This window comes from Toxotes jaculatrix, chromosome 5 (assembly GCF_017976425.1).
Source record: "Toxotes jaculatrix isolate fToxJac2 chromosome 5, fToxJac2.pri, whole genome shotgun sequence".
In the NCBI taxonomy this organism is placed as follows: domain Eukaryota; kingdom Metazoa; phylum Chordata; class Actinopteri; family Toxotidae; genus Toxotes; species Toxotes jaculatrix.
The window spans coordinates 15,685,687-15,702,958 of NC_054398.1; the positions used below are offsets into that span (position 1 = coordinate 15,685,687).

The following is a 17,272-nucleotide window of genomic DNA, read 5'->3' on the forward strand; positions in this document are numbered from 1 at the left end:
AAAAAAAAAAGAAGGCAGCAAGTCAGTTCTCTACATGGCCAAGACTCAGATCACCATGCCTCACAGCCATTCATTTATTCAAGTACAGAAGCAAATTATGCTTTTGTTCAAATTTCTTTTTTTAGGAAAAACCCTTTTTCATATAGTACGCTGTAGCATTAGTACATTGCTTCCCAGACCTTTTTGATTTGGATTGTGAACCTTTAAAATGAAGTAGTGTCTACTAGTAGTAGCCAGTGAGTTTATCAATCAATTAGTGGACAGACACAAATTAGAAGGCAACTATTTTTTATAATTCTTTAGTGGCTAAAGTCATTTTACAAGCAAAAATACCAAATATTTACTGATTCTCTTCTTACGTCTGTGCTCTGTCTTATATCATTGAAAACCAAATATATCTGGGATTTGGACTGTTGGTTAGACAAAACAAATAATTTAAGGTTATCAGTTTGAGTTCTGGAACGATTATTATTAGATTAAGTTTTTAAAAAAATTATATAGTTAAAGTAAAATTTTTCATTTTCATGTTAATTATTATTTTTACAGACTATGTTCTTTTTCCCGTCTCAGATATCTCTTGAATCTCTTTGACTATTCAGTGAGAAACGAGGACACTGGGGAACATCTTTTGATTTGAATACATCTTTGATGGTGTGAGGGGCAATGTCAGATACTACTGCTGCAGCAGTTTAAAATGACACTACTAGACTTAGATTTTCTGTTTCCCTTCTCAATTTTTCTCTCTCATCCTTTCTCTGTACTGATAACTATATAGCCCTATGGTTCCTCCTGTATAAACTTCAGCCAATTCACACCACTCTGCTGAACTCAGCAGGCTCGGGCAGGGGAAAATGGACCACAACTGTGCACCTGCAGGCTACTGAATAGCAGAGGCTGGAGGACTTCATCCCATTCAGGTTTTTCCTGCTCTAAGTTGCACTTGTTCCTTAACTTACTTTATACACCTGAATAGGCATTTCATTTAATCCCTGTTTTTTTTTTTGTTTTGTTTTTTTTAACTTAAGCGCTTCTGTGTCTTGAGAAAGCACAGGTGGGGCATCTACTTAGACTGCATGAAAATCAAGACAAATGCCAACAGAACAACAGGCTAAATCCTTTCCTGTGTAACCACTGCTGGGCCATCCCTGTTATCATAGCCACAAAAAAAGGAAAAGAAGCCCTGGGAGAGGAAAACCAGCTAAGCAATAAATATGCTGAATAAAGTGAAGTTATTGTAGATCAATGGTACATTTTGGAGCTTCCACGTCTCATTGCTATTAATCTCTTACGGTCTCAAAACACCAACAACCACACCAGAAAACACCATTTTCTACACTGTGGCAAATTAACAAATCAAATCTTTGGTCCGGTACTCGTATCGCCTCTGGTCAATAAATAAACTTTTAATCTACTATATAAAAAGGCATGAGGTTTTCTAGTAATACTAGACCTTTCCACTTGTTTCCAAACGTGATCAGCTATCATCTCTTCACTCTTAGCATCCTACACCATGGTACAACTTTGCCAGAGAAATGGGCCACAGATACTAAGCAAATGGAGATGGATGGGGCTCCATGTGCAGAGCAGCAGACAAGCTGTCCCTGATAAATGGGTTTTCACCAGGACACTTGATCTCTCTCGCTCTCAGCCTAAAAAGCAATCTCGCACTTTGCATGTCTGTGAATATTAACAAACCCTCAAACCCTGCACTCAAATGTCATCTATTGTGTCGCACATGGTGCCAGGCAAGAGAGCCAATTTGATGGAGAGGACTGTGCCTCTGTGTGTTTGAAATAGAGTCAGAGGGGGGGGAAAGAGAAATCCTGCTCTCTTTTCAGACATCCATCAACACAGAGCAGGTATAGTATGGCTCGTGATTCCAAAGCCCCATGAAATATTGCTGCTGCAATTCAAGATTCATACGAGTGTATGGCAAGGTCTTCAGATCTATATTGTTCAGTCTAGATTTTTCTAATTATTCCATCTTAGTTCAACCTTGAGCATTATAAATGTGGATAGAGAACTTTATTTCATTGTGGAGGTCTGAGCATTATATTGAGTAATGCATTCAATCTAGACTGGCTTGGGCATATATAACATTATCTAATATCAGACATTTTGTCCAGTGTGGTATCAGAAACTGTGGCTGTCGCCATGCAACACAGCACAGGGTTAATCCCTCACCGCTGTCCAACATGGACAGATATGACATTCATCAAACAGAAGCATTTCCTTGTGATCTGCAGCTGGCAGCTTTGTGAATGAAAGCATGGAGGAGGGTCTTCTGCTCCATTTCTCCCTCGATCCTTCTCTTTATCCCCTCTGCCTCCACTCTCCTCCAGTCAAAGCGGCAGGTTGACCCATATGAACCATCTGTCATTTCTGCAGCGCCTCACACCTCTCAGTCTGGCCCCCTGGAGATCAACGGCATATGCTACTGCTACTGTGGACAGCAGGCTGATCTAGGGATGATAACCCAGGAGAAGTACAGGATGTGCAGCCCGGGGTCCACAGGCTGAGGCCAGGAGACTGGGTTCTACCATGTCTTAAGGTCATGAAGGTCAAGAATAGTAAAAAATCTCAATACACCATTTTGCTGCTGCACCATTGTTAAAACAAGTAACATGTACTTGGTTTTATTTCTAGTGTATCTAAAAAAAAACCTGCAGAGTTTTATTATTACTTTATCATATAATTGCCTCATCCAAATATTTATCTGACGTGCAAGCTGTGATCGCTGACATTTACTATTCTGAAAAAAACGTAGATGACTAGTGATAGTGACACACATCCAAAACAGTTTGTTGTGTTAGGAAATTAAAATAGATGCACACTCCATAATGCTGACGTTGTTCATTACAGCTAAAGTATAGTACCAAAATATTTCAACATCAATGCGTGTATGCTTTTCACACACGCAACTGTTAAATGACAAAGCACGCAACTTTGTCATTTAAGAAAAAAATCCACTATGAAAAAAACTGAATTTTGAAGTAATACAATAACACAAATGGGACAATGATTATGTGACCAAAGGGGGATGTGAAATTACAACACCCACATCTTGGACTTTCCAGCAAGTTCTGGAGAAGATGGCGCTGCCAAAACCTATTAATAATTCCATCCAGCTCATCACTGCACAGAATCTGCAAGTACTGCATGTGCCCCTTGTAGTCCACAAGAACATCCACCTCCTACATAATCGCCCACGTCTCCTGCTAAAGAGCCATGAGAAGCTGCCGTGCAAGACTAAACATGCTCCTCTGGTGTGTATTCTTCTGCTCTGTTTTTTTTTTTTTTGTGTACAGCCAAACAAAACCAAGGCTTCATCATCAAAGATGATCACAGGTAATGAGCCCCTTTCTTTTCCCATTTCTGACCATTGGTGTAAAACTATTTCTCTAAAACACTGACCAGAAATCAATATAGACTTTCCCAACTGAACAACAATAATTATTATGATCAAAACTGAAACACGAATACACCTGCTCACGGACCTGTAACCACAGGATATAATCACTTCCAGAAAAGAACATGACTAAGATATAAAGGCATGTCAGGAATGTCAGTCATAGTAGTTTGTGAAAACAGACTGTCCTGCTAATCACCAAAAACTGAACCATAGAGCTGCACAGTCATTTACAAAGCATACAAACAAGAGAGAAATGGTTTACAGATACAACTGATCCCACCTTTGTGTCATTCCTGCAATGTTACACACATGAGTCACAAAGGCAGCCAGAACCTGTGACGAAGAGAAAGTGCTGATTATTTTCAACAAATGTGTGTATGAAACTGTGGTGACGGCTACGTCCTGGAATGCCTGGGACCTGAAAATCAGGAATTCCAATCTAAAAAGCTCATTGAACACCCTGTAACACTCATGGATGACAGATAGCTCTCTGTTTTCCCTACTTAGCTGAATATTTCTAAGCTTCCTGGACTCTGAAGAATTTGTTTCTCTAATCAGAATGAATGACCCTTACTTATTACTTACTTATACTTATTGCCTTGACAAATTTCCAAGAGACAGGTCTTGGCAATGCCTGACTTTTCCACTGCACAATGCCAAGTCCCAGGGGACCAGGGTGTCATATGGTGCCATATGAGAGTGCCCGCTGTGATGATAATTTTGCTGGGCTGCCAGATCCTGCCCCTCTGCTGTGACATTGCTATGTGTGTGTTTTCTGTTCTTTTTCTGAGCAAGAGAAAGTGAGGAAGATATGAGAGTGGGTGTTTGGGACAGGACCCATCTGTCCCTGCCCTCCGTCCCACAGAGACATTGCCCCGGACCGGGCCAGACCAGGCAAAGTCCAGCCGGACATGGTCAGCTGACACACCAGGGCCTGGATGGCAAAATGCCGGATCCTCTAATTAAGCTTATGCTGTTTGTCGACTTTCTCTGCACGGATGCCAGCAACGCAGCAAGCCAAAGGGTTGTGAGTCACGCTTCCTGAGTGGAGAGCCATGGACACTTGCTACAGGGGTGCTCTAGGAGGGGTGTGTCCTGTCCTGAGAGTACTGGGCCTGCAGCATGGCGATATGGTGATAAGAAAACAACACGAACCCAGGACAAGCAGGCCTCATGGACAGAAACAGCACCGCCACAAGGCGCTGACATTTCAGGAAAGCTATGGTGCTAACAACACTCTTTGTTTTCTGCCAGAAATCGACATTACGAACAGAAGCCTGTCTGGTAGCGAGAAATTGCTGTGTCATTGAGCTGAAATGAACACATCAGTAGAGACACTGTCCATTTAGAATGGTGACACTAATAAATTCATCGCCAAATATCCTCGACTCCTGGACTCTAATATAAAATGAGGGGTGATTCAACACGCCAAGTGTAATTACCATGTGCAATAACGAGCTATGGGGGGAGTGACGGCAGAGCTTTTCTCTGTCAGGGTAGATTATAGATTGTAGTAATTGCAATTCTGCCTTAATTATGGATGTAGCACTTTCATGCAACAAGCAGAGACAATGTTTCAGACACCATATCTCCAGTATCTTCTTAGCTGTGGTGGCCAACATCAATCAATATGTAATTACATCTTGTGCTTTTTAGTATATAAATTAATTAAAGAAAGATTTCATTGATATTCATACAACTAATTTGTTTCCAGCTTCCTCAAAATGTTAGATCTTCGACACCCTTCAAATGATGACAATTAAACTATTAAGTTTCATGTAGTTTCAGAACCAAATCACGAGCTTCATGTTCCTTAAATACAATGCCTCTTGTTTACATGACCTCACTCAAGTTGCTGTTTCAGGGTACCCCAACCAGCCATGAGTGCTTATTAAAAACAGAATCATCTCTAAAGATTGTTTCACTGGCTGTAGTCAAACTGTCAAGCAAAAAACAGAAAGTTAGAGGAAGCATTGGAGCGATTTCATGGGACGTACCCCTCTCTGTTGTCCTCTTCATCTGGGTTCGAGATGAGCTGGGATCCAGCGAGGGATATATCCAGGGCGGCCAAAGGCAAGTCTCTGTAGGCAAAGTTGACCAACTGGACAGGGGCCACGCACTGGTTGTCCTCCTCCACCTGCTGGGAGATCACCTCCAGCTCTGAGGCTCCAGCCTGGGGAGGAGCCCTGCGACACACAGACACAGACACAGACACAGACACAGACACAGACACAGACACACACACACACACACACACACACACACACACACACACACACACACACACACACACACACACACACACACACACACACACACACAGAGAGAAACAGTGTCATCCATGAGAGGTTTTATGCATTTCCATGTGTGAAGTCTGCAGCAAAGCCAACAGAATTGCAGTGCGAGGTTGTATGAAGGTGTGCTGCTTATTTTAAATTAGCCAATGCACCAGGTAGCCAAGTCGTAAAAAAAGCTCCAGGTAGCAAACTGTGATAATAACTACTGGGGCTATGTTTAATTTTGATGAATGAAAACACAAACGTGGTGTGAAATTCCTTGTTTCCAGTGTACACTGGCACCTTCAACAAGGACACATTCACCTGGCAAGTCATCACAAGTTGATCTACACTTCTCATTAGCAGAATGAGCAGTGCAGTGAGTCTCAAACCACAATGAAAATACCAATTTGAATTCCACGCATATTAACAGTTTATTGATTAAAACATTAGGGATTCTGGCTTCAACTACAAACCAGTCGTACATTCATAAATGAGTATTGATCAATGAATATGAATCACTACAGACTGAAATTCAGACTTCAAACTTGCTTGAGATGAGTGACCTTGTGCCGAATTTGATGTTCTGGTGTCAAACACCTGATATTTGAGATATGAAGTGATATTCCAATCACAACATCCATTGCTCCTCTCCTGGATTTGATTTTTTTTAAAAACACAGTGCATTAATTCAGTGTATCAGAGCTTGTGTTCACTGAAGCTTTACCTGTTTCTATCTGATTAAATAAATTAAACTAAATTGAAAAAAATTAAATGGAAGACAGTGGTTACTTATAGAAAATTGGTGTGAAAACCTAAAATGGTGGGGCCAAAATGTACACAATTACCAACACAGTCATGTAACTTTAAAGGTATTTCTCAAATTTGATTCATCTACTATGTTTTCTCTGTGAGATTAACGATACAGAACCAGACAAAGTGTCATTTTACCTGCCAATGAGGTCTTAAAATTTAAATATGTAAGAGGGGACGGCTGTGATCCCTCCAACTCAGCCAATAGAGGACAAGGAGAAGTCACCCTGGCCCTGGAACAGGAGACTCACACAGTTTGGCAGCTGTCCCAGTGCAGCCAGTGTGGAGACATCAATAACCCCCAGTTCTTAACAGTGGAGGAAAGCATTGATTACAAGATACAGGGAACAAAAGCTACTGGGTTGGTAAATTCTACAACCTCTGTGCTGGAGGTGAAACAGAGTCGGAGGAAACAGTTAGTAAAACATCACAGAGCAGACCCACCTTCCAGATAAATGTTAATGTAGGCAGCTCTCAAAAGGAAAATAGGTCTTTCTTTTTCCTTATCATTCCTTATTTCTAGACTAATAACCATTTAATGGACTCCTTTTAAAGGTAATTTTGTGATTCTCACAGGAAATCAAAACTTATCTAACTTATATATCACTATATTGTCTTAACGTGGCACAATAGAACAATGCAACGCAAACTTCTCTTATTCTCATCTCCTCACTATGTGAAATGCCTCGCCCTTCCGCCCTTTAAATATCTGATTCTTTGCTTAGTGCCAGTCCTTCTAGATGTGTTATTTAGCTCGAGGGTCAAATGCCCTTATATTAACATGCTCGCCACAAAACACGCCCGCGAATACCATCGTTGTCTGTAGACTTGGCACCTCTGACCGACCACAACAAGGACACTAATCAGTCATGACAGACACAAACTGTTTAGTGCATCAAAATCACATTTCCAGACAATCACAGAGCAGGCCAGGAGCCATTATGTGCAGAGCCCAGTGGAGTGGCCGGTTGCCATCCTGGGGAGGGAGCGGAGGCTTCACATCTGAACACTCTGCACCCTTCAACGAAGCAGGCAAGGGCAGCCAGTAGAATGCTAAAGGCTGGGATCTTTTCAGAGGCATGCCGTGTTAGCAAACGCCACGAGGAAGCAAAAAGGTTAACATAGAGCATGCATGGCCGGGGGGAAAATCTCGCACCCATACAGAGCATGAGCCAAGGCTAACAATGAGGCCAAAAGACACTAACAGCGCCTATTTGTTTTACATGGTATTGTTCTTACTGTTCTTCCACATCTTAAGGCTGTAGTTACATGAAGTTACTATATCATATTATAATGTAAACACTCAAATAAAACTGGTTATTACTCAACTTTTCCAAAATGCTCATCTATTCAGAACAGACATTGCTGTTATTACACACAAACAGCAACTTTAACTTAACACTAATAAACTGTGTATTGTTAAAAGATATAATATGTTCTTAGGAATCTGTAATATATGTAAATACAAATTTGCAGGTACAGTCATTTTATGTGTTTTATGGTCTGTTTGCTGCTTGTGTACAATAACTGCCAGGAATTGGCTGCTCCAGAGTAACAGCAATCCATAGTTATTCCCCCAGCATTTTTACATTGCATCACCATAAATCATCATGTAGTGATCAATAGACACACATAAAAATATAATGGCCTGCTGAGTTCTCGCCTTTCCAGCTTTAACTCATCGCTTAAACAGTTTAGTTCTGTTTGTCAGGGCATTACAGGCATAATAATGATTTACCTCAAATACAAAACTAAGAAAGTGTGCGATCAGATTTAGCTGGTTTCGTTATTAATATTCTTGGTGAAGTGACTAATTGCATTTGCTCCCACTCTTTTCAGTTACAACAAGGTATAACCAAATAACACCCTCCCTTACAGAGGCAATCCCCGGTAACATATTTTGTGGAAATATGTACAAGGCCGTCTTTTTTTTTCCCCACAGACATTTTCAATAGGAACATCTTCTTGGCAAGACTCAGTGGTTCCATAGATCTAGTTTAAATGAATCTCACTTGTAATCTATTCCAGCCTCGGTTTTGCGCCGCCTTCTGTGAGAAAGGTACTCAAATACCACTGAGGTCCAATACTGCTGAACTCAACATAAAGTAAAACTAATTTATATCTTTTTCCTCTGAATACTAAAACCCTGTGCACATAAAGGAGGTTGGTTCAAATGCTGACATACAGTGGGTATGGAAAGTATTCAGACCCCCTTAAATTTTTCACTCTTTGTTATATTGCAGCCATTTGCTAAAATTGCTTTCCTCATTAATGTACACTGTCAATATGGGGTGCTGTGTGTACATTAATAAGGAAAAAAATTTACTTAAATGATTTTAGCAAATGGCTGCAATATAACAAAGAGTGAAAAATTTAAGGGGGTCTGAATATTTTCCGTACCTACTGTAAGGGACATATTAAATTTGCCATGAACGTGTTCAAATTATATTATTTTGTATTTTACATCATACTAACAGACTCTGGTCTGAGAGAAGTTTGAGATGAATGACATCTGAACCCAGCTTTTTCTCTGTATTTTATTGGCAGATGATAGTCTTTTGGTTCTGAGAGACAGTTACAGCTAAGTGGGCTTTACTTCAGATTTCCTGTAAAGACGTGTCCTATAGCACAGCACTCAACCTGCACCACCTGGGTGTGACTGTACAGCAAGGTAGTTCTTTAAAAAACATAGGAATGTGTGTGCAAGAGTCAACTTCCTGTGGATAAATGACTGCTAATGTGAAGTTAGGCCAAGCTAAACATTTACAGCAGCTCATGACTGTTATAATATTATACAATTCCAACACTGGTCAACAACAATGATCAAATAGAGTATAATGTAGCTATTCTACAAAGGTGATAAAGGGTGAAACTGATGCCTGTCACTTCATATTTTAAATTACCTTTTCGGAGCAATAAATTCTCTGTGTCTGTCACTTCAGTGGAGTTTAAAGTGCTGCCTCAGCATGAACTGGTGGTTTGCAGAGAGGGCATCAGTATCATTGTCATTCTGAGCGCTCATGGCCACGGTATTTCTGGCCAGCTGTCTACAACCCATCCACTCTGTCTCAGCCAGTGAGTTTGTATACGGACACTTGGCTACTCCTCGGTGCGCAGCAATTCACTGTTCTGATATCATCAGGAAAGTGGGACCAATGTGCCAAATCACTCAAATGGGCAGCGTCCAGATTTCCCAGCAGCAGCAGCAGGAGCAGCATCAGCAGCAGTAGCAGCTCTGCCACAAGCTCCTAACACAATGGTACATTTGTAAGATCAGATCTTTTAATAGTTGTTGAACTACAGTGGAGGTGTATGGCACAGAGGAATGAGTTACAGTATATCAGGCTTTGGTTACACAGACAATGTCTGTTAGTTGGAACAATTCATTGTTGATTTTGGTGCTTTAATGGAATAAGAAAAAATAAATAGAATATTTCTAGATTCATTCTTTAAACAGTGACTTGGGAATTGAATGTATTATCTTAAAGAGGACTTAAATATTTTAATGGGGAAAATAAATCAAGCCAATATCGGAATGATGAGACAAACATAGATAATAGTTCCTTAAGCAGTGAATTGCTAATCAGCAGATTTTATTCTGATGATTGTCATTAAGTCAGGCATACCAGAGCATGGCCCTGGATCATGTGACACTGAGGTTAGTTACAGTAAATGTTAGCTGACCTGTTTCAAAGCCAGTGGGCTCCTCTGGGTGTGTGGTGTTTGCTCTTTGTGAGCTGAGCTGAACACTGCTATTTAAATGTGAACCGCATGCAGATATAAAAAAACATATTTTACATTCTTACATTACATTATGTGAAATGTGCAAGTAAAATCCCTTTGAATTTGTTGTGTTTGAGGATCTAATATTTTTCCCATCCTGCCTCCCACTGTTTGTAGAGTGAGAGAGCGATAGAGAGAGAGAGATAGATAAAGAGAGAGAGTGAGAGAGCGATGGAGAGAGAGAGAGAGCGATGGAGAGAGAGAGAGAGAGAGAGAGAGGATTTACAGCAGCAAGTCTGGGAGAGCAGGGGTGAAAATAACTCCAAAGACCTTTCTCTGCATGAGAGTTTCCCATCTGTCACTTCACAGAGAGTCACCGGCATTAAGTCATGCCTTTGTACTACTAACCAGTCAACACATTCTCTATGTACACATTTTGTCTGGTTACAGATGTTTTGCACAAACATTTCCGTTCAAATGGACTTGCAATCAACCATCAGCTGTGCTAATCTGCTTCTCTGAGGCCTGGGCAGAGATCTCTGGTGGTTGGAAGCAGCATCCTGCGCCTTTAACCAGAAGATGCAGCTGAATGAACCCATTTTGCATTCACCCCTCACTCCACTCCACTCTACTCCACTCCACCTCCTCCCACTCCACTCCATTGCCCTGCTCCCTCCCTTTTCCCTTCTCTTAGCCCCAACCCTGGCTGTCATCAGAATGCAGGGTCTGTCTGGAGGACCACACACACACACAGAGTAATTATTAATAAGAGAAGATGACAAGTGAACATCCCTCCTGAATGCTAAGAGATGCCAGCGGAGACTGGAGATGGCCGGCCGCTCTCTCACTCTCAGATGATGATGGACCGGGCCGAGCTCTGCTTCTCCCACTGATCCCTGTTCAAAGTCATTCATGGAGGGGGGGCTGAGAATAGGCAGGTCCCATTCTGCTAATCATATCCCACACCCTGGTGAGATTCCCTTTGCATTAGACAGTGTGTTCATAAATAGAGATTTAAGATTTCACACTCAGACATGGTCTCAAACGAGACTATGGCTGGTGTTATACTCACTGGGGATTGCTCATGTTGAGGTCTTGTTGCTGCAAACAGACGTCCACAATAAATGACTCCAAGTGTGAAATGGGATTTCACCACTGCAGAGACCTGGCTCCTACCTCACCTAAAGAAAATACAAAAGAACAATGTCATTACCACAGGAAAATAAAGAGGAAAAAAACATGAAGCAGATCAAGGGGCAAAATCTGTCTGCTGAGAAATATTGTGACACATGATTGAGAGCTCAGCATCTAATAGACCTTGTGAGGATATTGTTTTTTTTCCAGCTGCTGTTGAGAATGAACCTCCAATCTCAAAACTGTGAAATACCTATGTACAGTTGGGCTGCATAACACAAATACATGCACGATAATCAATGTAGTATCAGTGTTTATGCTTCTCCCGAAGGCGCCCTGTCCTAAGTTCAGCTTTAGCTATGCTCCTCTCAACTCTTTTCCTGGGGAGCACTAAACTGTAATGGATTTTAAATCTCCTCCAATATACGCTCCGCTCTGTGAATCAGAGGCTGAGGAACATCACACCTCTTGCATAGCAAGTACAGCAGGATGCTAGCTCTTTGTGCCACGGGATAGAGAGCCATTGATGTCAAAGTCCGTTCAGTGAAAGCCCCACTCCAGCTGCTTTGCAGGGAACAGACATGTCATGACCAGACAGGAAAGTCACAAGCAACATAGCCACTGCTTTAACATGACACATCCACTTTTTACCTAAAAAAAAAAAAAAAAATCCTAGTTTTGAGTGTTGCAATGTAAACGTAACACTGAAATTAGCTGTCAACAAGAGACGAGTTGTACCCATTTGTGTTGCTTGTTCAGAGCTTTGTGATTTACGACATATATTTCATGGATTCGGGGGAAGTGTGTGGCACGCAGAGGCACAGTGAAAACCTTCAGATGTGGAGAGGTGAGGAGTCAGCATTCACAGCCACAGCAGAGTAATGTAGTGAAGCGCAGCAGATTAAATGCTACTCAGGATAAATCAGCCCAGGTCATTCAAGGGCTGAGTGATTTTGTTTCACTGCAGCATCCCAGAAAATGAGGTCTTTAGCATTATACGAAAAACTATTGCTCTGGCCATAAGATGCCCATAAAGTCAAGGAGATTAAGGCATTGTTAAAAAAAAAAAAACTTACCAAGGTGCTTCTCTTACTCTAAGAAATCAGTGTAGATGTGACCAAAAAGGCAAGTGGGATCAAAGATGTGTGTATTTCTCTCTGGAGGCAATTCACACGTTTACCACAGCAAAGTACTTCTGGACTTGAGTAAATCACAGTATCGGAGAGATCGAATTTCACAATCAGCATCTTGAGTTGCCACTTATTACTATAAGTACAGTCTACGGGTAAGTGCTTCATCAGCGGAGGTGGTTGTCCACAAAGGCAGCAATTTTTTTTTTTTACTATTTCATTTCACTAAACAACCACTGTGGGCTATTTCTGTCCAGGCTCTCTGCGTTTAACCTAATCAAGATGCATTCGCAATCATTATCCACCGAGTCGCAGCTACATAAACAGTTATGGTGCTGTTAACATTTTCCCACTGTGCTCAGAGGCCATGCACTCTCAGTCTTGTTCTTGTTTAAACACAACACAAATACCCCAAGAACCCCGGGCGCTTCAAATCAAGCGTGACTGGAAAAGAAATACAAAGACACACTAACCTATTGTGTTTTCTTGCTCTACATTGTGTAAAGCGTGGTCGTGACTTCGTTGCCCTCGCAGAGATGATGGTTATATCTCCCTCCTCGCCGATGATGGTGATGATGATGATGATCGGTGTGAGAGAAGCTCGGATCTTGCTGTGTGTAGGCTGCGAATCCCCTCAAAATTGCGTTGGCCAAGCACCCGTATCGCCTCTCAGAAGACAGCGCACGACGACAACACCTACTCCGGACTGAAAGCACCATCCTTCAGCGGAGACGACGAGGCTGTCACTGAATCAGGAAGATAACGACATCTTTCAGGAGGGATGCATAATGCGCTTGCAGGGGCTTCCCCCACAGTCACACCAGGGACTCCATGTGCCCGATAATAGGAAGAGAGGTTCACGACCGGGAGCTGTCCAGGTGCTGAAAACGGGATTCCAGCGGCGACAGATGTGTGACGAGAGGCTCCGTCAACGCGGAGGAAACCGGGCTAGATTTACAACACGCGCTCGCGCGCGCGCGCACACGCAGACAGAAGCACACACGCTTAGACTCACACACAATACTAACAAATAAATCATATATTTTATGTGTTTTCCTGTTTAAGCCATAAGAGCCCGCGGACGTCCCTCTTTCTGTGCCACCCTGGAACAGTCGACGTAGAAAAACACTCTCGCTTCACTTCACCTCTTGAGCTTCAGAGTTCCTCGCGATAACAACCCACCCGCACGAAAAAAAAAAAAAAAAAAAAAAAAACTTACAGTGACTTCAAGTGATTCTGCGTGAGTGTAGATTTGCTGAAATGCTTGAGTTGTATAAAAATGAAGCAGAGGACCTAGGCCTCCGAAACGCCAAAAGAGGATCATTGTCACTGAGATTTTACTTTGTTTATAGGTTGTAACAAAATTGGTTTATCAATGGCAGTTCATTTACTAATGCTTTATAATAGACCAGTTATAGCCAACAATGAGGAGACCTTCTGGCGTCCAAGGTTGTTAAAATCCTTTTTGGTCGGAGTGCATCTTTACTATTTTGTTAGAAAAGTTAGCAATCCATCAATAAATGCTCATGAGGTTCTCACTTTCTAATAAGATTTCAAGTCTGCAGTTAATAGTTAATACATCTACTTTAAAGGGTTTTTACAATAATTCATCAAACCTGCATCTGTAAATGCTCATAAGTTGTTAATTGCTTGAATTTGGTCCAGAGTCTCCACTGTCCTTTTCCAGAGTCCAACAGCTTACTGCAGGGCTCCCTCTAAAAAACTGAGACGTTTTCTGAAAGATAAAGCAGTTATTGAAACATAAGTGAGTCATTTAAAGTTATTAATATAATAATTAGTTGCATCTTAATCATTAATACAGGATGCCTTATTAGAAAGCGGTATCCAAATTGTTAGCCTAATGAAATGCAACTATGGCAGGCCTATGAGGTGAGGCCATCTGTGGACCACTCAGAACATAAAATCAAAAAGTCAGAAAGTGAGCAGAAATGTCATTAAAATGTCATTAAAAAATTTACCATTTTCTCAGGGCTGCCTGAGTGTGTTCTGAGAGCCTGAACAGCCCTAAGAGCATCATCATCACATTTCTTACTGCAAAAGCAAGCAGTAAACAATTAAAAAAAACAAAACAAAACAAAACAAAGACAAAAAGGAGGCCCATTGATGAGTCAACTAACGGTACTGAGCATTAAGCAGTAATTATTTGTCTGGTGGAAGTGGCGTGATGTGTTCTTAGACTACAAAAAAACGTTCCCACGATTCCATTCATGCCTTCATGCATTCCTAACATTCAGTTTTTCTAACCAAACCCAGATACCCTGAGCTCACATGCACAACAGGTGATTTCCTCACCCATCCTCCCCCTTGATCTCATGATGCAACTGAACCTCCAAGAACAAAAACGTATTCAGCTCAGTTTTGTTTTATCTGATAGTCGGTCACAGTGTTCAACACTTTCACAGCGACTTTTAAGAGGCATTTTAGGTATTTGTGAATCATTCGCACACAAGCAAATGACACCGTTAATGATACACACTAACAAATTACCTACCATCAGTAGGTAGTATCCTGACATTTAGCGTGCCATTTACAATGTGGACAAACTGCAATCACAACATTTTTCTCGGCCAAGGGAGGAACACTCCCACATGACAGTTCCTTCACAGGTACAACTAAAAGCACTTCTGAGTTACTTTAAAGAGTCACTATGACTCACCTTCACAAGCATAACCTGCACTAACTGCTAAAAGCTGGGATCTCACGAGCTGGTAAGGACAGATTTTTAATTGATTTCAGTCAGGGTGATGATGTATTAATCTCATAACTTATTTTTTCACAAGGCCTTTCAGATTGAACTGTTTATATATATATATATATATATAGTTTGTTTTCATTATTGGCATCTGAAACTTCTGGTTATGTTTATGACATTCTTTCCTTGGTAGTGAGATTGCTTCCTTCTCCGTGACCTAAAAAAAAAAAAAAAAGTTTCTTGTGTTCTCAGGAAACAGAGAGGAAAAAAATCATTCCAAATGATGGCAGGTAAAACTAAAGAAAATAGTAGAAGAAAAAACAAATAATATCAAGCTCTTTTACAGCTATCTTTCCTGAAATGTTTGTTATTCTGTTTGTGTAGAACACGGAGACCCCTGTGATGAGAAGGAAGCCACCTATTGCATGAATGGAGGGAAATGCTACAAAATACCTTCTATGAATGCACTCTCCTGTGTGTAAGTTGCATAAAGAAGGGGAACCTTTAACTTTTATGCTGAAATACCTGATTGATTTCACGGAATGGCAATATTTTTGACAGTCTTTCTCTGTGCTGGCAGACTGTGACTACATTTTTGCACGTCATATTTTAATTCAGGTGCAATGACGATTACAAAGGCAGCAGATGTGAACAGTTCCAGCTCCAGAGCAAGTTCACCAATGCAGGGGAGGCAGGGTTAATTGCAGCCGTGGTCCTCGTTGCCCTCCTCATCTTAATAGTGCTGGGGGTTGTTATCTACTACACACGCAAGTAAGTACATTACGGATGTGGGACTGCCATTTTTGTCGAGACATCTAAAAATAACACTAGGATGTGGAAGTATTGTAGTCTTGTTATTATTGTACTAAAGCCTTGGATATATTCCTTTAAAGCTAATGACCATTACTTGTGTCCATGCACAGGATGCTGAAAGCCAAGCAACAGAGCCAACAGAACAATCAGCAACAGTACTGGAGAGTAAAACCAGGAGTATAACCTCTCTTTTGGTGCATATTTTGTTTTGTTCTCTTTTGGCTGTATGTCGGACGGGATGATGGAATTATTGTATGATAACACTATGAAAGACAAATAGACGGAGGAAAACTGCAGCGCTGAAAGTCAAGGCAGGTGAAGAGCTGAGAGCTGATTAATCGTCTCATTTCTGGATTCCATGCAGTTTGCTACAGAAAGGTGTAATTCATTAACACACACACACACACACACACACACACACACACAACCAAAGTGTGAAACAAGTGTGAGTGGGTGGGAATTGAATCACACCTTGCACAGTAGCCTTTTTAACACAGCTAAGAAGTTGGCACTGGTGTTACTCATGTTAAAAATCACATTTCAATCTATGTGCTTTTTCTGGAATGTTATTTACAAAGCACAGTGTGACTATGTAAAAACTATTTTGTGAAATGTTATTCTAATTATTGAGCTTATAATGAAGAACTCTGATACAACCCCTTGTATTAATTAATGAATATGATCATTATGCTATTAGTAAATATTTTGTAATTGTGTAAATATATGCAATGATCCCCAATGAATCATTTGACTGTGTGATTTCTGGTGGGAAACTGCATGTGTGCAGTCACACACACACACACACACACACACACACACACACACACACACACACACACACACATTTGCATTTGTATACATGTGAAGTTCCTGACTGACTAGTCATTCCTTAGCTTCTGAATTAACCACCAGCATTTCATTCCTAACCTCAGCCTGTGGCCTATTTTTAGCCCAAGCCTAAATCTAATTTTAACCCTAAACCATAATTGCCCCTTGAAGAAGTCAGGACTGGTCAGGATGACTTCACTTCTTAAAAATGTCTTCACTCTGCACTTTTAAAACTCAAATTGGCTCTCACAAAGCTGGACATGCAGGAACACACACACACACACACACACACACACACACAGTGTAAACTTAGAGATACACTGTGTGTGTGGGAGGCTGTATAATTAGCCTATCCCAAGCCATTCATCAGTCCCCTTAAATCTAAAAACAGGGGCACAGGAGATCCCAGGAGTCTTCTAATGAGAATGGT

The 17,272-nt window shown here is 41.1% G+C and overlaps 2 protein-coding genes across 6 annotated transcripts in view; one reads left to right on the top strand and one right to left on the bottom strand.

Annotated features, from left to right (window-relative positions):
- tmem266 (transmembrane protein 266) overlaps window positions 1-17,272 on the bottom strand; it is a 30,638-nt gene that overhangs the window by 12,318 nt on the left and 1,048 nt on the right. Inside the window, exons 1-3 of one of the 4 annotated variants that reach the window (XM_041037782.1) lie at window positions 14,468-14,537; window positions 14,105-14,223; window positions 5,410-5,598 (exon numbers count right to left, since the gene is read on the bottom strand). In XM_041037782.1, the coding sequence (XP_040893716.1) occupies window positions 5,410-5,598; window positions 14,105-14,124 (209 nt within the window). In that variant the 5' untranslated portion in view covers window positions 14,125-14,223; window positions 14,468-14,537. Of the gene's footprint in view, window positions 1-5,409; window positions 5,599-11,296; window positions 11,465-12,961; window positions 13,229-14,104; window positions 14,224-14,467; window positions 14,538-17,272 lie in introns of those variants that run through there. The other 3 variants (XM_041037785.1, XM_041037784.1, XM_041037786.1) reach the window with 3 other exon arrangements.
- Window positions 15,103-16,754, top strand: LOC121181708 (pro-neuregulin-4, membrane-bound isoform-like). 2 transcript variants are annotated; one of them, XM_041037791.1, is made up of 5 exons: window positions 15,103-15,217; window positions 15,454-15,491; window positions 15,586-15,679; window positions 15,820-15,972; window positions 16,125-16,754. In XM_041037791.1, the coding sequence occupies exons 2-5, from the start codon at window positions 15,482-15,484 to the stop codon at window positions 16,195-16,197; spliced, it is 330 nt and encodes a 109-aa protein (XP_040893725.1). In that variant the 5' UTR covers window positions 15,103-15,217; window positions 15,454-15,481; the 3' UTR covers window positions 16,198-16,754. The 2 variants fall into 2 exon arrangements, with proteins under 2 accessions (XP_040893725.1, XP_040893726.1); XM_041037792.1 differs by having other exon boundaries at window positions 15,125-15,217; window positions 15,395-15,491.

What these genes read in the sequence shown, in the direction of transcription:
- LOC121181708 (XM_041037791.1), top strand. An exon ending in ATGAATGCACTCTCCTGTGT is followed by an intron (nt 15,680 to 15,819) that starts GTAAGTTGCATA and finishes ATTTTAATTCAG; the next exon opens with GTGCAATGACGATTACAAAG. An exon ending in GTTATCTACTACACACGCAA is followed by an intron (nt 15,973 to 16,124) that starts GTAAGTACATTA and finishes GTCCATGCACAG; the next exon opens with GATGCTGAAAGCCAAGCAAC.